We start from the raw sequence: 23,865 nt of genomic DNA, 5'->3' as shown, positions 1-23,865 counted from the left end.
ACCTCTCTTAGTCTCCAGGATCACTTTGTGAGGCCACCAGGAGCCGGACACACCCCAGCCCCTGCCTCCTTTTCCTCAGGACTCAGGTCTTGCTCCTCCCTACTCTGCACCTCGCTCCAGCCACACTGAATCCCATGCAGTTCCTTGAGCAGGCTCTGGTTTCCCTCATCCTCTAAGGATGCAAGATTTGGAGCAGAGTTCTCGCCAGCCACATGAAAGTGGTTGATGACGAATGGCTCGGCCAGCTAGTCTCTGGAGTATCTATACCCACTAATGATGGTATTGAGGAAGACAGCAGCAACCCAGGCAATGCTGAGATTCTGCTCAGGAGGAGAAAAGGCAAATACCAAATGATAGGAGGGGAAGCACAGGGTGAGGTAGCAGGAGCGGAGGGAGGAGGCACTCTCACACATGAACACCAGGGAGCAGGAAGCTGGTGCCATGCCAGGCACCTGGTGCCCCCTCCTTAACCATTCGGCAAATCAGTGGTCCATTCCCCACGATATGCCAGCCCTATACAGCCAGTCCCCACCCCCTGGATGCCCAGCGGGGGGATGGGGTGGGGGGAGATGGACCAAAAACAGAGTTCTACCATTCCAGAGCTGCCCTTTGCACACATCACACATGTTCAGGTGGCACCACATATACAGAATATATATAATATGACGTCATCATGGTAGCCGTGTACACTCCAAGGGGGTAAATGTTATGATGAGGATATCAGTAGTTCCAGAAGACCAGAGAAGGCTCACAACCCCGCCGAGGGTTGGGGAGAGGTCACAAGAGCCTTGTTTAGGAGACGTCCCAGGGCTGTCTGGAAGGATGCTCCTTGCCCCCGGAGAGGCCCAGATCTGGGTAGTACTGAGGCCTGCGGCCCTGCGTGGGCACCTGAGGAGAGAGAGAGGCCCACCCTTGGACAGCTGACCCAAGGCAGCCCAGCTGGTTGCATGGAGGCCTTGTCTAGCTTGCTGTGATCCCCTCTGAGGAAGCTGGGCCCAGAGTGGGTGAAAACCTGCCAAGCCCTGGAAGTGCCTTTCCCTCCAAGGAGAAACAACAGAGGCAGGCCCTGCTGCCCAGGCTGTCCCCTGGTAGGTGGGCATTTGTCTGTCCCAGGCCTGTCCCACCAAAAAACACTGATGTGAATTCACAGAGGCCCTGAGCCCCCCTCACATAATCATCATCAATCAGAAAAAAAGGTCCACCATGAATCCTGCTTGCTCAGGCTCTCCTCAGCGGCTCCCAGCTCCAGAACCTGTATGTGAAGGAGTCCTCACCACTGGCCCTCTAAGCAGGCAGGGGCTCGGGGCCAGGGAGGGGTTGGGGGCATCTGGGCCAGAGTTTGTGGATGCCAATGTTGACACCACTAAGCAACCCTGAGCCCAGTTTTCCCTTAAGGAGCCTGGGTTTAGGAAGTTGTAAAGCAAGGTGCTTCCAGAAGGAGCGAGGAAAGAGAGAAGAGAGAAAAAGAAGAAAGCTGAGAGCTGACCTTCTTGTTTTGAGCACCTACTATGTGCCAGGTACCCTGCTAGGCACCTCTGTTCCTTATCCCACTTCACCCTCACACATACCCCACGAGGTAGGGATTTGAGCCTCACTTCGCAGACAAGACTGAGGCTCAGAGGTTCCATGGCAGGTCCAACCTCAGCATCCAGCTCCACTGGTGGAGGAACTAGAATTCCAACCACATCCAGCTGCCTCCACCACCGGTGCCCTTCACTTCTAACAAAGTCCCTCCAATTAAGTAACAATTCATTCAGTGTCCATTTTTTAATCCATCGAGACAGATACTATATCTGCCAGTCAGACTTCAGGCCAGCATGAGATGAACAATGTGACCACAACCAAACTGTCTGACTCCTGCCCCAAAACAAGATAGGATCTTGACTTTCACTTACCTTGTGTCCTTCTGTCAAGGATGACTGAGACATTTCATGGCCTCAACAAATATTTGTGGTGGGTCTCTAAGGGGAAGTACTGTCAAAAGTGCTTAGGAATACAGCAGAGTTTCTCATGAACTCACAGTCTGGTGAGGGAGAGAGACATTAACCAAATGACGACAGATGTGATGTGTCTGCAAAGTAAAGACATAAAGTGCCATGAGAGTATGTGAAGAGGACCCTGACCCAGCCTGAAGGTCAGAGAAAGCTTCCTTAAGGGATGGCAATTGAGCTAAGAGTTAAGGAATCAATAGGATTTGCCTAGGTAAAGAAGCAAAGCAAGGACAGAACATTCTAGAAAGTCTAGAGAGACCATCACGTGTCAAAACCCTGAGGAGGGATCAGCATCATATTTAAGGTACTAAACAGTTGTGGTGTAACTAGGTCCGGAGATCACAGGTGAACTTGGTGTCGTGCCAAGCCATGCAACATCAGGGATTTTGATTTTTACATTAAGAGCAATGGGAAATCATTGAAGGGTTTTAAGCAGGATGACAACACAATCGGGTCTGCATTAAACAACACTCTAGCTCCAATATGAAAAGATTAAGAAGAGAGGAAGCAAGACCAGTGAGGAGAATTCTCTAATTCACAGTGACCTTGACAAGGACGGTGGGAGGGGAGATGGGAGGGGTGTAGAGACCTCAGAGATGCATAGGACTAGAGCCCCACAGGCTGCGGTGATAGGTTGCATAAGGAGGGTGAAAGAGGCAGAGAGATCTAGGTTAGTAAGTTGGCGGGGCCACTTACAAGGTTTAGAATAGTAAATGAAGTTCAGTGGGAAAGACCATGAGCTCAGCTCTGGACGTGCTATGGTAGAGATGCCTTCGAATTATCGAGCTGGAGGTGTGGCCGGTTAACTATGAAGCTCTGAAACTCAGGGAGAATTCTGCACTGACATGTAAACTCGGGAGCCAAGAAGGAGTAGTAGACTATCATCGCCAAGGTCACGAGTAAGAAAGAACCTGAGGGTAAGTCAAAGGTTTAAGGCTAAGTCCCGAGGAGTTCCAACATTTACTGCTGAGGAGGACCTGCCTGCGAAGGAAGGAAACAGAAAAGGAGTAACAAACTGACTGAGGAGGAAGCTTGGTATCAGGGAAGCCAAGGCAAGAAAGCTGTGCCCCGTGCGGCCGAGAGGTCAGGTGGGATGAGGGCTGCAAAATGCTGGTTGGATGGATCAACATGAAGAAAAGCAGGGACCTTCCTGAGCAGGGACCTGCTGAGCGATGGCGGGAGGCCTCGAGCAGGGTGAAATGTGAACAGAAAGGGGGTTTATGGAATCAGTGTGTACAGGCAAGTCTTCTGTGCAGTTTGCTGGGAATGAAGAGAGACTGAGCAGGAGCTCTCAGGAGATGAAAGAGTCAATGAAGTTTTGTTTGTCTGTTTGTTTGTTTTTGCCTTCTTTTTTAAGATGGGAGAGACTTTCTGAAAAATTGACCAAAAAAACCACAAAATACCTGGGGACACCTTCCCACCCTTCACCCTTCCCTCAGACTTCCTGAGACCCCCGTGGAACAGAATTAATCAGTGGCAAACATCAGACCTCCCAAATGCCCAAACCGTCTCCCACCCAGTGCTACCAGCTTGTTAAGGGAAAGGAATTTTCCTTTGGTTTTCCCATACCCCAGTCTCCCCTTCCCTCTTCCAAATCGCATTAGGAAGTCAAATTAGGAAGCCTCCACGCAGCCAAGTTTTGTTTTGCAGAAACAGCCCTGCCCCCCCTCACTGAGCCCTCCCAATTGAGGTTAATGGGATTCCAGCCTCCCTCGGGCCAGTGGAAAGCCAGGCTGACCTACTTTCTGAGGTCCTGCCCCATGAAACTGACTTGCTTTTCAATGATCTTCATCTTTTTCCCCAGGACCACTTCTCAAAGGACAGCCATGAACGAACAAATTAGCTGCTGACTTGTTTAGCTCAATAAATCAAGCTGCGGCTCTGTCAGCCCAGAGCGCAGGTAGAGACAGAAAAGACAGATGCTGAGCAAAACCCACATCCTTCACTAGTTCCTCTGGCACCTGAGTAGAAAATGACCAGGTTTCCTGCAGATCAATTCTGAATTTCCACCACCCAGTTCCTCCAGTTTCATCTGAATACTAGGAATTACTGGAACTTTAAAAAAATCATTTTTTATTCTCATAATGAATCTTGTAAGGGACTGCAGTCCCCTTCATGATTCCCAGCCACTCTGTTTAATTAGTATTTGATAAGACAACCATCCATGTGTCCTCCAGACAGCTGAAGGGAGGGTGGATCAGAGACACGGTTACCCTCTCCAGAAATCCTGCCTCTGGAGGGTCAGTGCCCCGTAAATCACCCAAGCCGCGGCTCTCCCCAAGAGGACAGGGGCATCTCTCTCGGATCAGGGCTGAAAGTTTCAGGGCCCTCCCTGACTCCTGTAGCACTTGCCCAGGTCTGTGGATGCCCTCAGGATTGCACAGAAGACTGGCCTTGGACTGGCGGAGCAGGCGGTAGATCGAATGGGCCAGAGGGACCGGAGTCCTAGATGCCTCCAGGTGATCAGCAGTTGTCCGAGGCAGGAAACCACCCTCAGACCGGCCTCCACCCACGAGGGTCTTCAGCCTAGCGCATGGCTCGGGCGCCCTCTAGTGGTCCCATGGGGTTTCTGCAACTTCGAAAGCTCTTTCCTGGGGATTTGAAATACAGAGGAGACAGAACTCAGCATGTGAGTGACCTGAATTGCCAGCGACTTGAGTCTCACCAGTGACCTGAGTCATACTGCTTTGGTTCTGAAATTTCAAAGGGGATAATAAGTTCTTAGCAGGAGCATAACAATCCCTTACTGCCTCTTTTTTGTATGGTGTTTTTCGAAGTTTTGTTTGGAAAAGCTGAATGAGTAGAAAATCAACATTTACCAAGTTCCTGTGATGTGCGGGTCACGATGATAAGCAGTTTCCTCACACAAAGCCCTTGGGTGGGTATGATGAGGCTCCAATTTTGCAGCCCTAGTAACTGCAAAGCATGCTGGGGTAAAAGGCCGTGGCACAGAGCTACAAAGTGGCTGAACCCAGATGCAAATCCAGCTGCTTTGTCCAATACCCTTTGTTCTTCTCTACTCGCTGCCTCTCTGAATGTAAGAAGGCGGGACACTTCCCCATGTCTTCACTTGCTCTTCCTTTTTCATTTTTCTGGCGTGGACTGTCTGTTCCTAGCTTTCCTTTATCTGTTGAGATAGAGGTGTTTTTCTTGCAGATTTGGATTAGCTCTGTATCTACTACAGATAGTCACATTGGTCAGTCACCGTGCGTGGAGACGTTCGTGCCAATGTGCCATTTTTTTCTAATTCAACACTGTTGTTTCATTACACAGGTGTCTTCAGTTGGTGTATAATTCAGTTACTTTTGTGATTGCTTTATTGTTTCAAAGCTGAGAAAACTAACATTTCTCTAACAGATCAGTAAACTTGACTTTTTCCTATAATCTGGTTGCTTCCCATGTAGCTCTGGATTTATTTATTTATTTATTTATTTATTTATTTATTTATTTTAGGTGTATGAAATTAGATGCAAATCCCATATTTTTTTTAATTGCAGTTAAGTTAGCCCAACCCCACTGTTGCACAATCTTTCCTTTTTCCTCCTACTGTGAGAAATCTGTTTTGTATAATACGTTATCTAAAGTTTCTGGGATCTCCAATCTATGCCACTCATTTCTATTTCTTTCTTATCCTGAATATGACACCATTTTAATTACCATGATTTATAATATACTCTGTTATACGGTATGGCCAGATCAATGCTTTTGCTAGAAAACTGATAAAAATTTAAATCCCAGGGGTGCCTGGGTGGTTCAGTTGGTTAAGCATCTGCCTTCGGCTCAGGTCATGATCTCAGGGTCCTGGGATTAAGACCCGCATCAGGCTCCCTGTGCAGTGGAGAGTCTGTTTCTCCCTCTCCCTTCCCCTGCTTGTGCTCTTTCTCTCAGACTCACTTTCTCTCTCTCTCTTTAAAAAAAAATTTAAATCCCAGAATAGAAAAATAAAACTAAATTAACAAAATATCGTATATGGGAAGACATGGTATATAAGAAAGAGTGAATGTGAATTTTTATTATGATTTGGACAAATTAAAGAACTCCAGTCATACCTCGCTTTTCCCAAAGAAAACTCACATGTATTCTTATCCATTTCATCATCTTAAATAGCATTTTTATTATAGAAGTAATAAATACTTTGAGGTGATTTTTAAATTAAATTTGAAGGTCAAAGGAAGTACAAGAGTTCCATATTCATTTCCTAAATTAAGTAATTTATTTAAAACAAATATTTGAGGAGAATCCACTGCACGCCAAGTTCTGAGCCAGGCTCTGGGATACAGCTGTAAGCAAGACAAAAATCATCTCTAGTCTATTAGAACCTCATGGGCAAGATGGAAATTAAACAAGAAACCCCAAGCAAAGTGTGAGCTTGGCACACTCTGGGAAAGTGCACCAGCGGTCCTAAACGATTCAAGGAGAGGTCAGGAAATGCTTCCTCCAGGACATATTATATGAGCTGGGGGTCAGGGGATGAATTTCCCAGTCAGGGGCAAGAGAAAAGAGCAGAGCATACCTGAAGATGCTAGAAAATTGCTAAAATTGTTCCCAGGACCTTACAGATTCAAATTTGCCCTATTACCCAACCTAAGGTCAGGCATTTTGTGCAGGGATTGGTTGCCCCAAATTTCCTATTCCTTAAAACTCACCAAGGTCTGGAGGAGACCTCAGTCAGGTTACAGAGTTGGCCAAAATGCACCTGCGGAGAACAGTTTGCATAATGCCTTGTAAAACCCACCAGGTTCTCAGATGGTCACATCCATCAGCTGAGCAAAGTATCAGGCGGCGTGTGGGGTCTGGCTTGGTTCCGGTTCCCCAGCACTGGACTCCTGAGCAGAGAGGATTTTTCCCCTTAGGTTGTCATAGTGAATAGTGTCACCCATGGATTACAGGATACAAATGACTAACCGACTCAAAGCTACATGCCCAGAGGGAGGGGAAGGTAACAGGTGGAGCGGTTGGTCTATGGCAATGGAAGAGCAAGTCTGCCCGCCACAGGAGCCAGGCCAAGGAGGGCCGGGGCGTAGTACCACCCGTGGAGATGTCCGCACTGTTTGCCTCGCACTGACAAGAAGGCAGGCCCTGGCCCAGGTCCCGTGAGCCGCTGGATGAGCAGTGGCCCAGCGACCCAGACTGCCATTCTCGTAGAAGCCAGGTCTTTAGAGGCCGCAACCACCCACCGACAAGCCGGTAAACGCACACCCCGGAAGAGAAGATGAAAGCCCCCCGTTTATGCCCATCTACACAGCCGGCAAGGTAGGCGTGGGACATAGTAGTTTCTAAAGGCTTCCTGGAAAAGCATCTCCTCAGAGCCCCACAGCATCCCTGCAGGTGGTGTCACAGCGGAAGCCGGTGAGTGACTTCCTGCCAAGACCTAGAGCCCGTGGTGGGGGAGCTCAGGTCCTCACACACTCCCCTGTTCAGCCAGCCCTCGGGGTGCCTGGGGGCGCCAATCAGGGCTCCTGCCCTCCCCCCACCCCGGAGCTCCCGGTCTGCACGGGGAGGACCACATGGTGACGGAGCGATGTCAGTCCTTAGGTGGTGTGTGGAAACATGGACCACGGGCACGGACCCCGATCAGGGGCATCAGAGAGGCTCCAGAATGAGGTGGCTCATGACCCGAGGCTTGAAAGATGAGCAGAGCAACGGTTCTCAAACCTGAAGTGCATTAGGATCAGCTGGAGGGGTTGTTAATCTAGACGGCTGGGTCCCACCCTAGAGTCCCTAATGAAGTAAATCTGCGGTGGGGCACAATAATTTGCATTTCTAACAAGTTGCCAGGGGACCACACTGTGCCCACCACTGAAGACAGGCTTTCCCAGCAGCGGCAAGTGCACGTGGGACCAGCCCCGTGGCTGGCCTGACCAGGGCACCGGGGAGGGGAGGAGGCAAGAGGATTCAGACGAAGGCAACACCAAGCCTTGCTGAGCTGCTGACGCCAAAGGCAGCCGGGGCACAGGCTCTTCCTGCACTCCTGGGCCAGAACACAGAGTGGCAGCAGGCTACAACATAAAGTCTCCTCGGGGAAGGCCTCCCTCCACCTCCCTCTCTTTTCGGAGCTCTGTATGACCCTACACTGCTTCTGTCTCGATAGAGTACTCATAGCTCAAGGGCCAGGCACTGGACTAAGTACCGGATGCAAGTTCTCTCATTACACACCCTAAAACTTTCGTGTAGCCATAGGGAGGTCCCCATTTCACAGATTGGGACACTGAGGCACTGAATGCTTTGGTCGTTTGCCCAAGGAATCGCAGCTGTAAGAGGTAGCGTGCCAGGACACACCCAGGCTTCCGTCCCTCTCTGCTCATTGTTTGACCCCATCCGGCCTGCCAGAGCCCAGGGGGTCCAGTTCCACGAGGCCTAACCAGGGCTGGGGTCATTGCTTTTGGGGACAGGGCAGCCAGAGCAGCCGGTCTCCAGAGAGGCACACAGGGACCCCCCCGGACAGCTGAGGTTCAGCTGCCAGCTGAACTGAACAGACGAGTTGGTCCCCAGCCAAGGATTCCCCACGATGAGTGGCCTGGGGGTGTAGAGTCAGGGGGAGCTGCTTTTAAACCTCAGCCCCTACCAGCTGTCTCTAGGTCCATTAACTTTTATAGGTTCTTCTCTACAAAACGGGATAATAACTCTTCTTCTCTATTGCTTGCTTTCCTATCTACAAAACGGAATAACTCTAACCCCACGGGATTGTCATGGGGCTGGGGAAATAAAATAACTGGGGCCTGCCACCAAGTGTGTGCTGAGTGAATAGAACGCTTTCTTCCCCAGCCCCCCCAGGGGGGGAGGGGCCACCACCAGTGACTCACCCAGCCCTGGCCATGCGTAAGACCTCTTCTTAACAACTTGAGACAGAGGTTGAAGACAATCACCTCTTGTGGCTTGGGGGTCGTCAGGCAAAGGTCTGTGCTGCTATAGCTGGGTACCTGCTCACCACCTGGAGGATGTGGCCAGGGAAGCATGTGAGTCCCTGGGGGAGCTCTGGGACCACAGGGTCTTGCTGGAGGCAGCCCCGTGAGGACAACAGAGGGAGCAGGCCACAGAGACACCCCCTCCGATGGCACAACGTAGATCTCAGTAGAGTGAAAAGGCGGCAGGGAGAAGGAATTTGAAACTGATGATGAGAAGAACACTGATCTTGAGCTTATAGTGCCTTGGGTCAAGGTCTCCGTCTGCCATTTAACTTTGTGACTTTGGACCCAAGCCTGGGTTTCCTCATCCTTAAGTTGGAGTCACTCATTCTTCTCTCAGGTCAGTTCTGAGGATTCAGTGAGAATGTCTGAGCAGGGGCTCGGGGGATTGCACAGCTGTTATTTGTAAAGTTCGCCTCCCATCCAACACAGCTGGGCACACCGCGACACCAGCAAAGGGTTAATGGGACCGCCCTCAGCTGCAGACCAGTAAGCACACAGGGGCAGCTCTTTTTACCCAGACCTTTTTCGGTTGCCTTTAAATTTCCCTGACTCTGCTCCTTGGAGGAAGTGGATCTGAGATTTGGTGTCCGGTCTCTTCATGTGGCTGCCTACTCGGTGTCTCACAGTGACTGTCTTTGCTGAGCACTAGGCAGATGACCTTTGGTTTGCATGCAAACACAGCGAGCCCGGCAGGAGCTTTGTGCCCCTGTTTGTTGGCCCCCAGCTGGTAACGGGAGCCTGCTGACCTGAGAAGTTGCCTAGGCTCTTTGTCCTGGGGCCTGTCCTCAGGGCCCCACCAACGTTCAGCACCTAAATTCACTCCTGCAGCCAGGCAATGGTTTTGGGGGTCTGGTTTGGACAGAGGGGTCTGGGTGAGTACTTCGTGCGCGGTGGCAAGGAGCTTATTTCTTCCTCCCTTTTGGTTTGGCTTTCTTGGATTTCTTCCTCTCATTCAGCTGCCTCCAAGTAGAGGGTTTTGCTTCTCTTAGCCTCCTTAAGACAAGGCTGACTAGCAAACGGTTGGGTTCAGCCAGTGGAGCTCTGACTTTCAGGGGGGGGTTGGAAATTAGGAAGCCATCTGGTTCAATCAGTGAAGCCTGGACTTTTGTGGAGGAACCGAGGCCCTTAGACGCCAGCCTCTGGGCTTCATTTGGTTCGTTTGTTGTAGCAGCTTTTGGGATCTTTGAATAAAACTGGCCATGTTCTAAGTGGAAAATGGGAAGTGACCATTTGATCCCTACGTGCAGCCCGTTGGGCTCTATTCTCCAAAACGGGGCAATATTTTTTTTGCAACACTGGTTAGCCGCCATATTCATTAGACTCCTGAGAAAAATGACCACCTAATGGACCCATAAATTATACTACCTTGCAATTAGATTTGTGTTATAAAAGATTTGGAAATTGGGCCTTTAAGACCCTATTTGCATCTTGTTTATGTATTTGTATGTGTCCATATGTGTTCTAAGTGTGAGCTAGTTTCTCTACGTCTGCATGGTGTTGCTAAGATTAATTTGTTCGAGAGCTCTATTTAAGCCGTTAAAAAGGAAGTGCTTGTTATAATTGGCCATTCTAAAACTCAAAGACAGAAACTAACCCAAGTGTCTTTCACATGATCTTGAAAACTATTCAGTATTAAAGCTAACTTAAGGTTGCTGGTTTAATTAAAATGGACATGTGTTTAGAATTAAAAGCATTAAATACAAAACTTTTCTGCCTGTGTTCATTCAAAGTCAGGTAAGTTCATATTCTCTCCATTGCAAAATCTGTCCAAAAGGGGGAGGAAACCAACACCTTAGAACTTTGTCTAATGTCTTAGGAAGTTTTAGGCTCTGAACCTGGACAAGACTGACAGGTGGATTTTACCATGAGGCTAAAACTACAGGTAATTTTCAATACTTGCCAGTATTTATAGATCCCTTTACAAGTTGGGCTGAAGCTTTCGCACGCCCTTCACAGAAGGCTTCAGAAGTTGTCAAAACACTTCTAAGCAAAATCCTTCCTAGGTTTGGATCGCCGCTAACAATTCAGACGACCGTGGAGCAGCATTTGTGGCAAAAGTCACCCAGGTGGTGCCCAACGCCTTAGGCGATCAATGGAGCCTCCCACCGACTGGAAGGAAAAAAAAAAAAAAGAAAAATTTGGCAAAGATACGCCAGGAAACTAACTTGGGAAAAAGCCTTGCTGGTTGCTCTGCTCTGGGTAAGAGTGGCCCCCCAGAGTGGGCTTGATTTAAGTCTCTGTTATACAGAAGACTCCTTCTACACCCCTTTCATGACTTAAGGCTTCCTGACGGGGCTCCCATTAGGGAATTGGATATTATCAGGCACACTGAGTGGGCAGGCTCACTGCCAGCAGGCTGACGTGCCCCGCAGGTGTGCATTTACATCGCCGGAATCCCGGAGAATTGGGGATCACTGAAGACCCGCAGAGCGATCATGGGGAAGGCCAGCTCCAGGCTCCCCGCGCAGGACCTTGCTGGGTGCTGCTGACCACCCATTCTTCAGTGAGACTGGAGGGAAGAAAGCTGTGCATTCCTCACGCTCAAGTTAGGAGAATCCACGGGTTTCCTACAGCCTGTAGGCAAGGAGGACCTCGCAGGGAGCACTGCTTGGCGCAGCCAGCCTCTGGCAGACCTGAAACTGTTCATCAGGAGAGCCGGTCTGAGGAAACCTGTGCCTACAAGAAGCTTGGTTCCGACCAATCTCCCCGAAGGCCGTAGGTAAAACGGAGTTCCCGCACTACCAACCAAAGTACACAAATCTCGGTCATGCAGAATGGCGGGCAGAGAGTTTCCATTCCTCTAACTCTGGTCCTCACCCCATCTCAGCAGGAAGTAACCAGAGCAGTCATCATCCCCATTCCCTCAAGGATGAGGAAGGATCCAAGTACAGTGGGGACTAGAACCCATAACCAAAGGGATAAGGGGACTGATCGCAGCTGTAGACTAGGAAGCTCAGCTGCAACTTTTTAACCCAGACCTTTCTCATTTGCCTTCAAATTTCCCTGACTCTCCTCCTGGGGGCGGTGGGGGGGGGGGTGGATTTGAGGCTTGCCCTCCCATCTCCCCATTTGGCTGCCTCTCGAAACCTCTGCTGGCTGCCTAGGCCATGTCTCAGTGATTGTCTTTGCTGGGCATCAGGCAGATGAGCTTGAGTTCAGCTACATTAACACAAGATATTTTTTCACCCATTTATTGAATCGCTTTTACTGAGCATCTACCCCGTGCCAGGCACTGGAAATCAAGCCCTGTAATAAGAATGACAAAAGCCCTGCTTTCCCAGAGCTCACATCCAGTGACAGCTGACCATCAGTAAACAGCTAAATACGCTTATGTGAAACAGTAAGTGCTCTGAGTGCACTGGAACTGGATAGCGTGGTAGCAGGTGATTCTCTCCACATGTGACCAGTGGAGGGGCTCAGGACAGTAAAGGGTGTCAACCAGTCGTGGCCAAAGGCAGAGATCCGTGGAAGACCAAGAATCCACCTTCTTTCTGTCCTCTCCTCCCTTAGCCATGGTCTGGCCAGATGTCCCTCAGAGTGTGCACCCCCTCGGCCCCTAATATAATGTGTTTGGTTTCCAGGAGAGCCGCACCCTCGGCTGAATTTTCAGTGGACAGGACGCGCCACTTGATGTCCTTCCTGACCATGATGGGCCCCAGCCCCGACTGGAACGTGGGCCTGTCTGCGGAGGATCTGTGCACCAAGGAGTGCGGCTGGGTCCAGAAGGTGGTGCAGGACCTGATCCCCTGGGACGCTGGCACTGACAGCGGGGTGACCTATGAGGTGGGTGAGCACCTGCAGTGGTGACGGACGACCCTTCCTGGGTGCTTCCTCTTTGGCCCCGCGCTGGGGGGCCTGGACGTAAATGATGTAGATGAACACACGGTGTGGTCGGGCAGGCCAGCATCGTCTCCCTTTCACAGACCACATACGGTGTGACCCACACAGCTGGCCACGAGGCCATGGAGAGGGAACCTGCTAAAGAGCAGTTCCTAGGGAAGCCAGGGAACAGCAGGAAACAGGCAGGGAAGCACAGAGCAAGAGAAGGGGTGAGAATGGGCAGCAGAAGTCGATGTCCATACTTTAGACTGGGCCAGATTCTGGAGGTTTCCAGACAACCAGCCAGGTTAAGGAGTTTGGATTCTGTCCTGAATGTTAAAATTTTTCAGCTGTGGTCAGCACACCAACTGCATGGAAATGTGAAGCCATTAGAAAACCAGCGGCAGGGCCATCTAGAACAGACACTGGTAAACTATGGTTTGTGCGCCAAATTGGGACTACCACCTGATCTGTAAATAAGGGGTTCAAACCTAGCCGCCCCCAATTACATGTTGCGAGGGGCTGCTTTCTCATGACAACAGCTGAGTGGAGTTGTAGCCGACACAGGATGGCCCACAAAGCCTTGAAATATTTACGATCTGACCCTCTACAGACTCGTTTGCCAACGCCTGGTCTAGTAGGAAGAGCTCTGGATTCAGGCCAGCCTGGTTCAGCTGTCTCCCGGCTGGGATGACCTCTCTGAAACCTTTTCTTCATCAGGATGGAATCCTGTGTACCTGGGAGAGTCTGAAAGTACAGGTCCCCCATTCCCTTGCACGATGCACAGGGCGGACAGAATTGCAGAAACATCCATAGTAGTTACAGCTGTTGTGAAATCCCTATCACGGCTTTTGTTCTGATCCTATTACAATCCAATTGCTGTTGTGGTTTTTAACCACTTTGTTTCCCACACTCTGTATCTGTGTTTCTCCCCCACCCCCCACAGTCACCCAACAAGCCCACAATTCCCCAGGAGAAAATCCGGCCCCTGACCAGTCTGGACCATCCTCAGAGTCCTTTTTACGATCCAGAGGGCGGGTCTATCACTCAAGTGGCCAGAGTCGTCATCGAGAGAATCGCCCGGAAGGTAATGGGGTAGAGCTCACCATGGCACGGACCCTTCCCACCAGGAGTGTAAGCAGACTGTACCCCTTTCTGCTCTAGAATCGTGGGGTCCCTTGCATATTCCAGAATCTAGAACTCCTGGACCTCCCAAGCTTTCTAAGCATGCAAATTATTCATAAGCTATAAATGAGCAAAATAAACAGAAAGGTAAGGTTCTATGCCCTCCTGAATGATGCGATCCAGAAAAACAGGTTTCATTGTGAGTTCCACAGTTGATTACTAATGTCTGCCATGGGTCAGGAACTAGGAAGCTGTGGCTTTCTTGCCATTTCTTTCAGTCCGATTGTAAACGTTGGCTCAAAACTCCACCATGGCCTGGGGTTTGTACACGGGGCAGGCGTCCGGTTTTTATGTCCTCCTTCCTCTGTCCTCCACACATGCCATTCTTTAATGTGAGCCCTCCGAGCAAAATTTCCTTTTGCAGGGCGAACAATGCAATATTGTGCCTGACAATGTCGATGATATTGTAGCAGATCTGGCTCCAGAAGAGAAAGATGAAGGTATGTAGTTGTCCTTCGTTGCAGGTAGCAACATAAACTGGCCATACCTTTTGGGAAAGCAGTTTTCTAACAGGTTTGAAGAGTTGCAAAAACCTCATGTCCTTTGACTTGGTAATCCCATCTTTGAGGACTACTGCATGGAAGATCATCCAAAATAAGGCCAGGACTGGGCACAGAATATAAGGGAGTTGGTGTAAGTGGGCTATCGGAGTATGTGTTTACTGGTATCGGGCCTTTGGATGGGTGTCACAGTATCCCCAGCGCTCTCTGCTTTGTCATGCTGTCCTGTGATGCATGGACACAACCACTTCCCTAGCGAGGAAGGGGAGGCCCAGAGCCTAGGCGCAGAGCCTGTGTCCTCATGGGATCTGGAGCCACACAACTGGGGCTCCTCCTGTGGCCTTGGGCAAGAAGCTCCCATCCCACCACAGTGTCCTAGTGTAAAATGGGGATGATCACCGAACCTGCCTCATCGAGAGTCTCTGCAAGAATCAAATGGGCTAAAACATGTAAGGTTCTCAGAATGCTGTTGGCATGTAGTTAAGTACTCCGTGAACACTGGCTGCCCTTGTGTAGGCTGCCCTAACACGTGACTCCTGTTATAGGGTCATTGGGAAGATGGGACTAGAAATGAAAAGCTCTTCACGTATTGAGGGGAATGGATAGTAAGAGATCTTCCCTGTTGTTTAGATATTATTGCAATGATTATAATTTGTAAAGGCAAGTGAGTAGCTGCTTCCACCCCAAGAGTACCCAGGTTCGCTGAGGCAGCTCAAGCGGCAGGGATCTTATCTGCAGATGAGCTTGTGTGGGGGAGAGGGCCAGCCCCAGTGTCCACAGGCTCCCAGGGAAAACTTGTCACGTACTCGTTCCAGATGACACCCCTGAAACCTGCATCTACTCCAACTGGTCCCCGTGGTCCGCCTGCAGCTCCTCCACCTGTGACAAAGGCAAGAGGATGCGGCAGCGCATGCTGAAGGCGCAGCTGGACCTCAGTGTCCCCTGCCCTGACACCCAGGACTTCCAGCCCTGCATGGGCCCAGGCTGCAGCGATGAAGGTGAGCGCACAACCCAGGGGCACGAGTGGCTGCCAGAGGCCAGGGAAGGGAGGTGCTACCCGGCTCTGCTGGCCCCTCGCACCTGGTCAGTGTCCCTAGGAGGGCACCAGGACCCTGACCATAGTGGCCAGTGGGGACCACTAGGGAAGACCCCCATCTCCAACAATGTCTTAAGACATCAAAAAAATTCTTGATTATCTACCCAACTCCCTCCAGCCATGGAATCAACGACACGCCAGTCACTAAAGAGCTAGCAAACATGACAATCACAACTCTAAGAAGCAGCCTGCTTCTGGGCCTTCCACTCCAGTCTCTTCTGAAGGAACAGAACAAAGTAGCCAACACTGACTCTAGATCCATTGCCCTGTGTCTTTTATGGACCTTCATGTCTCCCTTCTGCCTGAGTTAGAGTACCTACTTTCTGTGTGGGGACCACCAGGCTGATTACAAGAGTTCTGTCTCTCTGACACTGCTCAAAAATCAGGCTTGAGCTAGGAGCTCGCACCACCTTGGTGGTGATGGCTCGCAGCTTCAGAATGGCACTGGGCTGCCTGCCGGGCAGAAGTCAGCCACCTACTTTCCAGGGCACACCCACTCTCTCCACCTGGACAGATCTCGACTCTCTCTGTACTTTGACCTTAAGTCTCTCAGAAGTGCCGTGAGGCAACAGGAAGGGATGCAGAATTTGGGCTGCTTTATGGCAGGAAGAAAACCGCTTCCAAGCCCAGGATAATTGAAGGAAGTTTCTCGCACTGCAGGTCATTCATTCACCCTCTGGCTCTTCCTGGGGACAGTCTTAGATACCCCTCCCAGTTGGATGCCCACAGTGGCTTATTGTCGTTTGTGCCTTTGGTAAGGCCCTTCAGAGGGGAGCGAACCCTTCCATCTCCATGTAGTCTAGATATTAATCCCCTATCAGATACAGGATTTGCAAATATTTTCTCTCATTCTTGAAGTTATCTGTTCACTCTTGACAGTGTCCTTCTGTGCAAGTTCTAAATTTTCATGAAATCTGGTTTGGTTCTTTCTTTGGTTGCCTGTACCTTGGGTGTCCTGTCCAAAAACTCATTGCTAAATTCAGTGTCATGAAGGTTTTGCCCTGTGTTTTCTCCTAAGAGCTTTACGGTATTAGCTCTGTTTAGGTCTTTGATCCATTTCAAGGTAGTTTTTGAATATGATCTTAGGTAAAAGTCTCACCTCATTCTTTCATATATGGATATTCAAATTTCCCAGCATCATCTATTGAAGGAACTGTCCTTTCTCTATTGAATGGTCTTGGCACCCTTGTCAAATTATTTGCCCTTTGATGTGAGACTTCGTTTCTAGGCTCACTCTCTATTCTAGTCCATTGGTCTGTATGTCCATTCTTGTGCCAATACCACCCGGTTTTGATTCCTGTAGCTTTGTAGTAAGTTTTGAAATCAGGAAGTGTGAGTCAGGAAGATTCAGGTAAGTTTTGAAATCAGGAAGAGTGTGGCCTGTCAGTACATACTCGGGTAGGGACCGTATTCTGCCTTCCTTGGGGTAATGTCTTTCTTACCAGGTCCTAGAAAGCCTGAAGTGGGGCTTGTCAAGCCCTACCCCTAACTATTATTACACTGGAACATAATGTTCTTGTTTGGTAGTGCATGTTGCCTTTAATTAGCCTTGTCTCTGGGTCTAATGTGTGGGTTCCAGCAGGGATTTCTTACACATACCACCAGCACTGTCCATAGGTTAAATAACCCTGCATAGGCAACACATGTGCAAATGACAGCCACGGACATGTGCAGGCTGGACTCACACTCAATCCTTTCTAGCTTCACTTTCCAATACCATGTATATGTGCACTCTCTATACAAGGGTGTTTGCGTAAGCTTTCCCTTCACCTTAAATGCAGGTATCCTTTACCCAAAAAAAGTACACTCAGATGTGCCCTTTTGTGTGAAATCTTCCCCCAAACTCCAAGGAGTGAGTTTTTTCCCTCTTCTATGCTCAATTCCCTGGGCTTACCTTTGTTGCATACTTTTGATACCTGGAATTATTGTGCCCATCTCTTTCTAAAGTAGAGCAAGATCCAGATCTTACACATCTTTTAACTTCAAGCATACCATGAAGCATTCAAAGCATTCAGTAAATCTTTATTGATACGAGTAAATGGATAGCTGGAAGACTTCACTGCCCTCTTAAAGAACTAAGCGTGCACACACACACACACACACACACACACACACACACACACACAAAATCACACACATACCCTCCCCGTGTTTCCACCAGGAGTAGCACTCCCACCACTTGGAAACAGGACTACCAAGCCCTGCTGAGAGCTCTATCTTTTCCAACAACTTCCAGAGTGTCTCCTATATGATCATGGCCTTTGCTAACACCTAGTGATAGGAGCAAAGCCATATACAGCCCAAGGTATCAACAGAGAAGGCTGGTTATATGGCCTTCCTCATTCTTCCTCTGTCCCCTCTTCTAGCACACACACACATCCCCTCCCCACCCCACCATCTGCTCCCCCTTGTAGCCAGCCTCAGTAGAGGCAATCAGAGGGCTGGGGTCACTGAGTATAATCTGCTGTTTGCGTATAAATCCATCCTGTGTCTATCCTCAGGTCCCTATGTCCGAAGGCCAGTCTTTACCCTCAGGAACCAAATTCTCATCAATTTTTCTAGACTGGGAACTAGAAGCTTTAGACAAGAACTATAAAATCTCTGGTTCCTCTGAGCAAAAGAGCTTATACTGTATCTCAGAATGTATATATATCTTTCCAGCACTGTCCAGAAGTTTCTGTGATGGGAAACTTCTGTATCTGTACTGTCCAAAATGGTAGCCACTAATCACACATGGCTACTGTGTACTTAAAATGTAGTTAGTGACTGAGGAAGTGTATTTTTCATTTTATTTAATGGTCTTGGATATAGGATACATCCTAGACCATACAGATGTATGCCTTTAGATTATGATTTATCCTAAATTTTATGTATAAATAAAACATTCTACCCACCCAAGCAGCTTTCAAATGCATTGTCATGGAATAAGGCCTAATTCTGAGTGCCCCATGCACCTGGAAAACAGGCACTTCCTCTTCAAGAACAATTCCTGGTTTCAAGATGTATACCTTTTAAGTTTCCATCCATCAACTGCCTAACTCCCCTTGAATGCTACCCAGTTCTTTTTTTTTTTTAGGTTTAATTCCAGGATATTTAACATACAGTCCTGTATTAGTTTCAGGTGTACAATATTGTGATTCAGTAATTCTGTACATTACTCAGTGCTCATCGTGGTAACTGTACTTCGTCCCCTGCACCTGTTTCTCCCATCCCCCTTCTCCTCTGGTCACTGACCACCAGTTTCTCTAAGGTTAAGAGATAAACCAAGTAAGACTTTTTTTCGTTTTTGTTTCTGAAATTCCACATTAAGTGAAATTCTCTGGGATTTGTCTTATTTTTAGCATTATACTCCCTGGCTCCATCCATGTTTTTGGAACTGACAAGGTTTCCTTCTGTCTTATGGCTGAAGAATATTCCATTACATGCATATGCCACATCTTCTTCATCCATTCACCAAAGTAATGGACTCGTGGGTTGCTTCCGTAATTTGGCTATTGTAAATAATGCTACAGTACATATAGGAGTGCATATATCCTTTCAAATTAGTGGGTTTTTATTTGGGTAAATACCCAGTAGTGTGATTACTGGATATGATATTTCTTGTTCAGGAGCCTCCATACTGTTTTCCAGAATGGCTGTACCAGTTTGCATTCCCACCAACAGTGCGCAAGGGTTCCCTTTTCCTCCACATCCTTGCCAACACTTGTTTCTTGTGTTTTTTTATTTTAGCCATTCTGACAGGTGTGATGTTAATAGCTCATTGTAGTTTGGATTTGCATTTCCCTGATAAGTGATGTTGAACATCTTTTCATGGGTCTCTTGGCCATCTGTAGGTTTTCTTTGGAGAAATGTCTGTGCATGTCTCCTGCCCATTTGTTAATTTTGGGGGTGTTTTATGTTTTTTATCTATTTTGGATACTAACCTTTTATCCGAGAGGTCATTTGCAAATATTTTTTCCCATTTGCCTTTTGGTTTTGTTGTTTGCCTTGCTGTGCAGAAGCTTCTATTTTGATGTCCCAATAGTTTATTTTTGCTCTTAATTCTTGCCTCAGGAGACCTATCTAGAAAAATGTTGCTACAGTGATTATCAGAAATTACTGCCTGTCCTTTTTGTATTTTTATGGTTTCAGGTGTCGCATTTAGGTCCCTAATCCATTTTGAGTGTTTGTGTATGGTGTAAGAAAAGGGTCCAGTTCCATTCTTTTGCATGTAGCTGTTCAGTTTCCCAACACCATTTGTTGAAGAAACTTTTTCCCCTTCAAAACCATGTCCTAGCACAAAAAGACCTATAGTAGATCAGTGGAACAGAGCAGAAAACCCAGAAACAAATTCATTATATGGGGAATTAATCTTGGACAAAAGAGGCAAGAATATGCAATGGAAAAGCCAGCCCATTCCTTCTCGATCCCTGCACTGGGGAGCTGGGCGCACAGGCCACAGCGTCTGCTCGTGTGTTGCAGACGGCTCCACCTGCACCATGTCCGAGTGGATCACCTGGTCACCCTGCAGCATCTCCTGTGGCATGGGCATGCGGTCCCGGGAGAGGTATGTGAAGCAGTTCCCTGAGGATGGCTCTGTGTGCACGCTGCCCACGGAGGAGACGGAGAAGTGCACGGTCAACGAGGAGTGCTGTGAGTAGGGGCACCCAGTAAGTGCGGGGGGCGGGGGCGCCGAGGCCGTAGCCGCGATTCCAACAGGGCTGGCCTTCCAGCTCCCAGCAGCTGCCTGGTGACCGAGTGGGGTGAGTGGGATGAGTGCAGCGCCACCTGCGGGATGGGCATGAAGAAGCGGCACCGCATGGTCAAGATGAGCCCAGCGGACGGCTCCATGTGCAAGGCCGAGACATCCCAGGCAGAGAAGTGCATGATGCCCGAGTGTCGTGAGTGGGCGTGGGGCAGGGGATGGGGGTGGTGTGGAGGATCCCAGCACCCTTCCTATCCCCCAGCAACAAGGCCGGAGGCTGAGCGGGTGCTGGGAGGAAATACGGCACACTGTCCTTGCAAGATAAGGGCCATCAAGCAGACCCAGAGAGAGGGGCCTCCCTTGAGGGACATTCTGAGCAGTGCTGAGATGGCAAACTCCTGGCCTCTGGAAAGCATTTACCTGCAGCTGTTTTATGGGACCCCAGATTTTCTTGGTTGTCGGGGTGGGGGGAGGGGTTGTTCAGGCAGGACATCCAGTCCACAGGTCATAGGTCCCCACTCTTGTTCTGCATGGGACTTGCCTGGCCTCATAACACATTACAACCCCAGCTCTATGCACAAATGTACAAAGGCCCACACATCAGTATACAAGCATACATATGCACACAAGTACATGGACATTCTAGGATTTCACCAAGTGTCCAAAACTATATTGCACAATTCTTGGGGAGTGGGTGGTGTTTCAAGTGGGGACTTGGGTATTCATATTACTGAATTAATCTGATGTCCTGAGCCCCAGGGGAGATGCAGGAGAGTGACAAGAGCAGTACTCTGCTGAGCCAGTTCTTGCTCCGTGGGGTCCCTCGGGTTTTCTGAAGCCATCGGTCCATTTCAGTTGATTCCAGGGGCCAGAGTTGTGGACAAGGGATAGGGGGAAAAAGGAGAACAGAGAAAGTAAAAGGAGCCTGTTCTCAGAGGCAAACCTGGCTCTTGGCCTAGATACCATCCCCTGCTTGCTGTCCGCATGGTCTGAGTGGAGTGACTGCAGTGTGACCTGTGGGAAGGGCATGCGGACCCGCCAGCGGATGCTCAAGTCTCTGGCTGAACTCGGGGACTGTAATGAGGAGCTGGAGCAGGTGGAAAAGTGCATGCTGCCTGAATGCCGTAAGTCCTGGGGCTCCGGTGTCCCCCAACTCCCACCCCCATTCTCCTCTTACCCAGTACTGGGTGGGGGTCCTACTGCCAGGTCCTGTAGTAGAGCTGTCTGCTGGGAAGAAAGCGCGTGGGCTCTGGATCTCGGTGTTAGCAAAGCTATTGAACTCTCAATCTCCTCAGTAGCAAGAGGGGATTCCACTATCAGCTACAAAACACCCCAACTACACGTTGCTATGAAGTCCAAAGAGGAGACTAGAATGGAAAACACTCAGCACAGGCTCAAGACGCCTTATCACGTAGGGCTTGCCCTCCCCGCAACCCCCGCAACTGTCTGATCCATGGGTTTTCCTTGCTTTTTACTTCTCTTCCTTCTCCCTGGGACCATTTACCCCTGACCAGAGGGTGGACATTAAATCAGTGACTCCTGTATATTTGCAGCCTTGCTAAGCCAAACCATGAAAGGCTCAATGCCTGACCCCAACTCCCCCCCACCCACCCGACCCTACCCCTGTGATGAGCTGTATTTTGCAGGTACTAACCTCCAAGGAGAGAGCCCATTTTTCTGGCTAGTCTTCCAAGCGAGCTTCCCTTTTAGGAGGTAGAAAGTCAGACTCGCTTGCTAGGATCTGTTTTCTGGCTTCCTCTGAAACGCACTTGGTCTTTCATGCTCCCTCTTCCTTGTTATTACTCAGGCTGCCTCCCTGGGTTCAAATCCCAGTTTTGTCCCTTATAGGCTGCACAACTTTCAGCAGATAACTTAGCATCCCTGTTCCACATCTGTAAAACAGCAGGACACACTTCCTAGGTCGCTCTGTGGGTTAAACCACGTAATTGGCACAATGTGTCAAGCACTAGACCTGACAAGCATAGGCCTCACTTGATGTTCCACATTACAGTTCCTGAGCGGGTCCAGCTGGACTCAGTCATGTGTGGAGAACACCCAGACTATCAAACTGAACCTGAGGCTTTTAATAACTAAGATCGACCCTGTGTGCAACCCAGCTCACCAGAGTTGGGGCTCCAGAACTTCTGACCGAGATAGCTAACCATGTAAACATACATTCACAGGGTTCATTGAATGGAGAAGATGAACATTTACTGTGCGCCGGAAACTGGGCTGGATGCATTTCACCTAATCCTCACAACCTAATACAAAAAAATACCATCATCCCCATTTTACAGATAAAAAAGCTACCTGAGCTCACAGGGAGAAAGGCCCAAAACTACTGACCAAAATGAGTTCTTCCTAGATCCAGCCTGGATCTACACTCTGCAAAGCCAGTGAGGAGTCTTTGCCTCCTTAGGTCACAGCCTGAGAATCAGACTGTTGGGTTATTTCCCCTCTACATTTGTGAGATGCTGGCTTAGTAACAAGAATTTGCTGGATCCTGTAACCCTGATAAGCCATAAGACACCATTTCTTCTCACCCTTTTTCTCTACTGAATTTCCCATTTCCAGCTCCTATGTTTTTTGCACAAACAGCCACATATCGGACCCAGGAGGATGGCGAACAAGAGAAGTTATGGGGTCTTACTGCAGAGGTCACAAGGGCCTTGGGTACTGGTCCACTGGGGTCAGCTGTGAAAGCACCAGTGAGCTGTACCTTCCCTGAGAAAATCCAAGTCCTTGGGACTGTGGAAGGCTATTCTATGCCACCAGAGGCTGATGTGACAATACTCTAGCTACAGGGCAGGGCAGGAGGGCTCTGAACATGTTTTCCAAGTTCCCCCCAAAGCATTTTGTCATGTGGGCATAAAATGTTGATGAAGACCTGGGCACCAATCCTGCCTCTACGGCTCACCAACCATGCGGGCTGGATGAAGTCCATCTGCCTCTGGAAGCCTCAGTTTCTTCTGTAAAATGGGATAACGGCACCTTCTTTGCATTTCTCACAGGCTTGGGTTGAGATGCTCAAAGTAAAATGTAAGGGGCCATATGCTATCTCAGACAGGAATGAGCTACACTCATGCCCATCTGTGTCTCGCCAGCCGTTGACTGTGAGCTCACCGAGTGGTCCCAATGGTCAGCATGTAACAAGTCCTGCGGGAAAGGCCACATGATTCGAACCCGGATGATCGAAATGGAGCCTCAGTTTGGAGGTGCACCCTGCCCAGAGACTGTGCAGCGGAAAAAGTGCCGCATCCGGAAATGCCTGAAAAATCCATCCATCCAGAAGCTGCGCTGGAGGGAGGCCCGAGAGAGCCGGAGGAGTGACCAGCTGCGGGAAGAGTCTGATGGCGAGCAGTTCCCAGGTATTGCTCCTAAACCGGAGGCTGGAGTGCAGGGCAATGTCAAAGCAGGGGAAGTAAGAGTGGGTCTTGAAGTGATAGGGGTTTGCATCCCAGGCAGCAGGGAACAGTACTTGCAAAGGCAGAGAAGTGCCCAAGAGCATGAGAGGGTCAATGAAACAGAGGCAGATGGAGCAGAGCCCAAGAGAAGAGGCAGGAAATCAGGCGGGGCCGGGGACGGGGGGTACCACCAGACCATAAAAAGTCCAGTGGCCTGCTGAAGATTTGAGACTTGATTGTGCAAGGTGGCTCTAAGCAAGAGGGACTTTAACTGACCT

The 23,865-nt window shown here is 49.3% G+C and overlaps 1 protein-coding gene across 1 annotated transcript in view; it reads left to right on the top strand.

The window, feature by feature from the left end:
- Nucleotides 1-23,865, top strand: part of SPON1 (spondin 1) — a 181,608-nt gene that overhangs the window by 154,328 nt on the left and 3,415 nt on the right. Inside the window, exons 7-14 of the mRNA XM_088017496.1 lie at nt 12,481-12,682; nt 13,665-13,805; nt 14,268-14,343; nt 15,219-15,401; nt 19,961-20,131; nt 20,212-20,379; nt 21,143-21,307; nt 23,288-23,551. Coding sequence (XP_087873622.1) covers nt 12,481-12,682; nt 13,665-13,805; nt 14,268-14,343; nt 15,219-15,401; nt 19,961-20,131; nt 20,212-20,379; nt 21,143-21,307; nt 23,288-23,551 — 1,370 coding nt within the window. The remainder of the gene's footprint in view (nt 1-12,480; nt 12,683-13,664; nt 13,806-14,267; nt 14,344-15,218; nt 15,402-19,960; nt 20,132-20,211; nt 20,380-21,142; nt 21,308-23,287; nt 23,552-23,865) is intronic.

Source organism: Eumetopias jubatus, unplaced genomic scaffold (genome assembly GCF_037043125.1).
Source record: "Eumetopias jubatus isolate StellerSeaLion01/CBP00866 unplaced genomic scaffold, mEumJub1_p1.0 scaffold_13, whole genome shotgun sequence".
Taxonomy (NCBI): domain Eukaryota; kingdom Metazoa; phylum Chordata; class Mammalia; order Carnivora; family Otariidae; genus Eumetopias; species Eumetopias jubatus.
The sequence above is the reverse complement of the archived record's forward strand: the minus strand, read 5'-3'. Positions and strand labels throughout refer to the sequence as shown.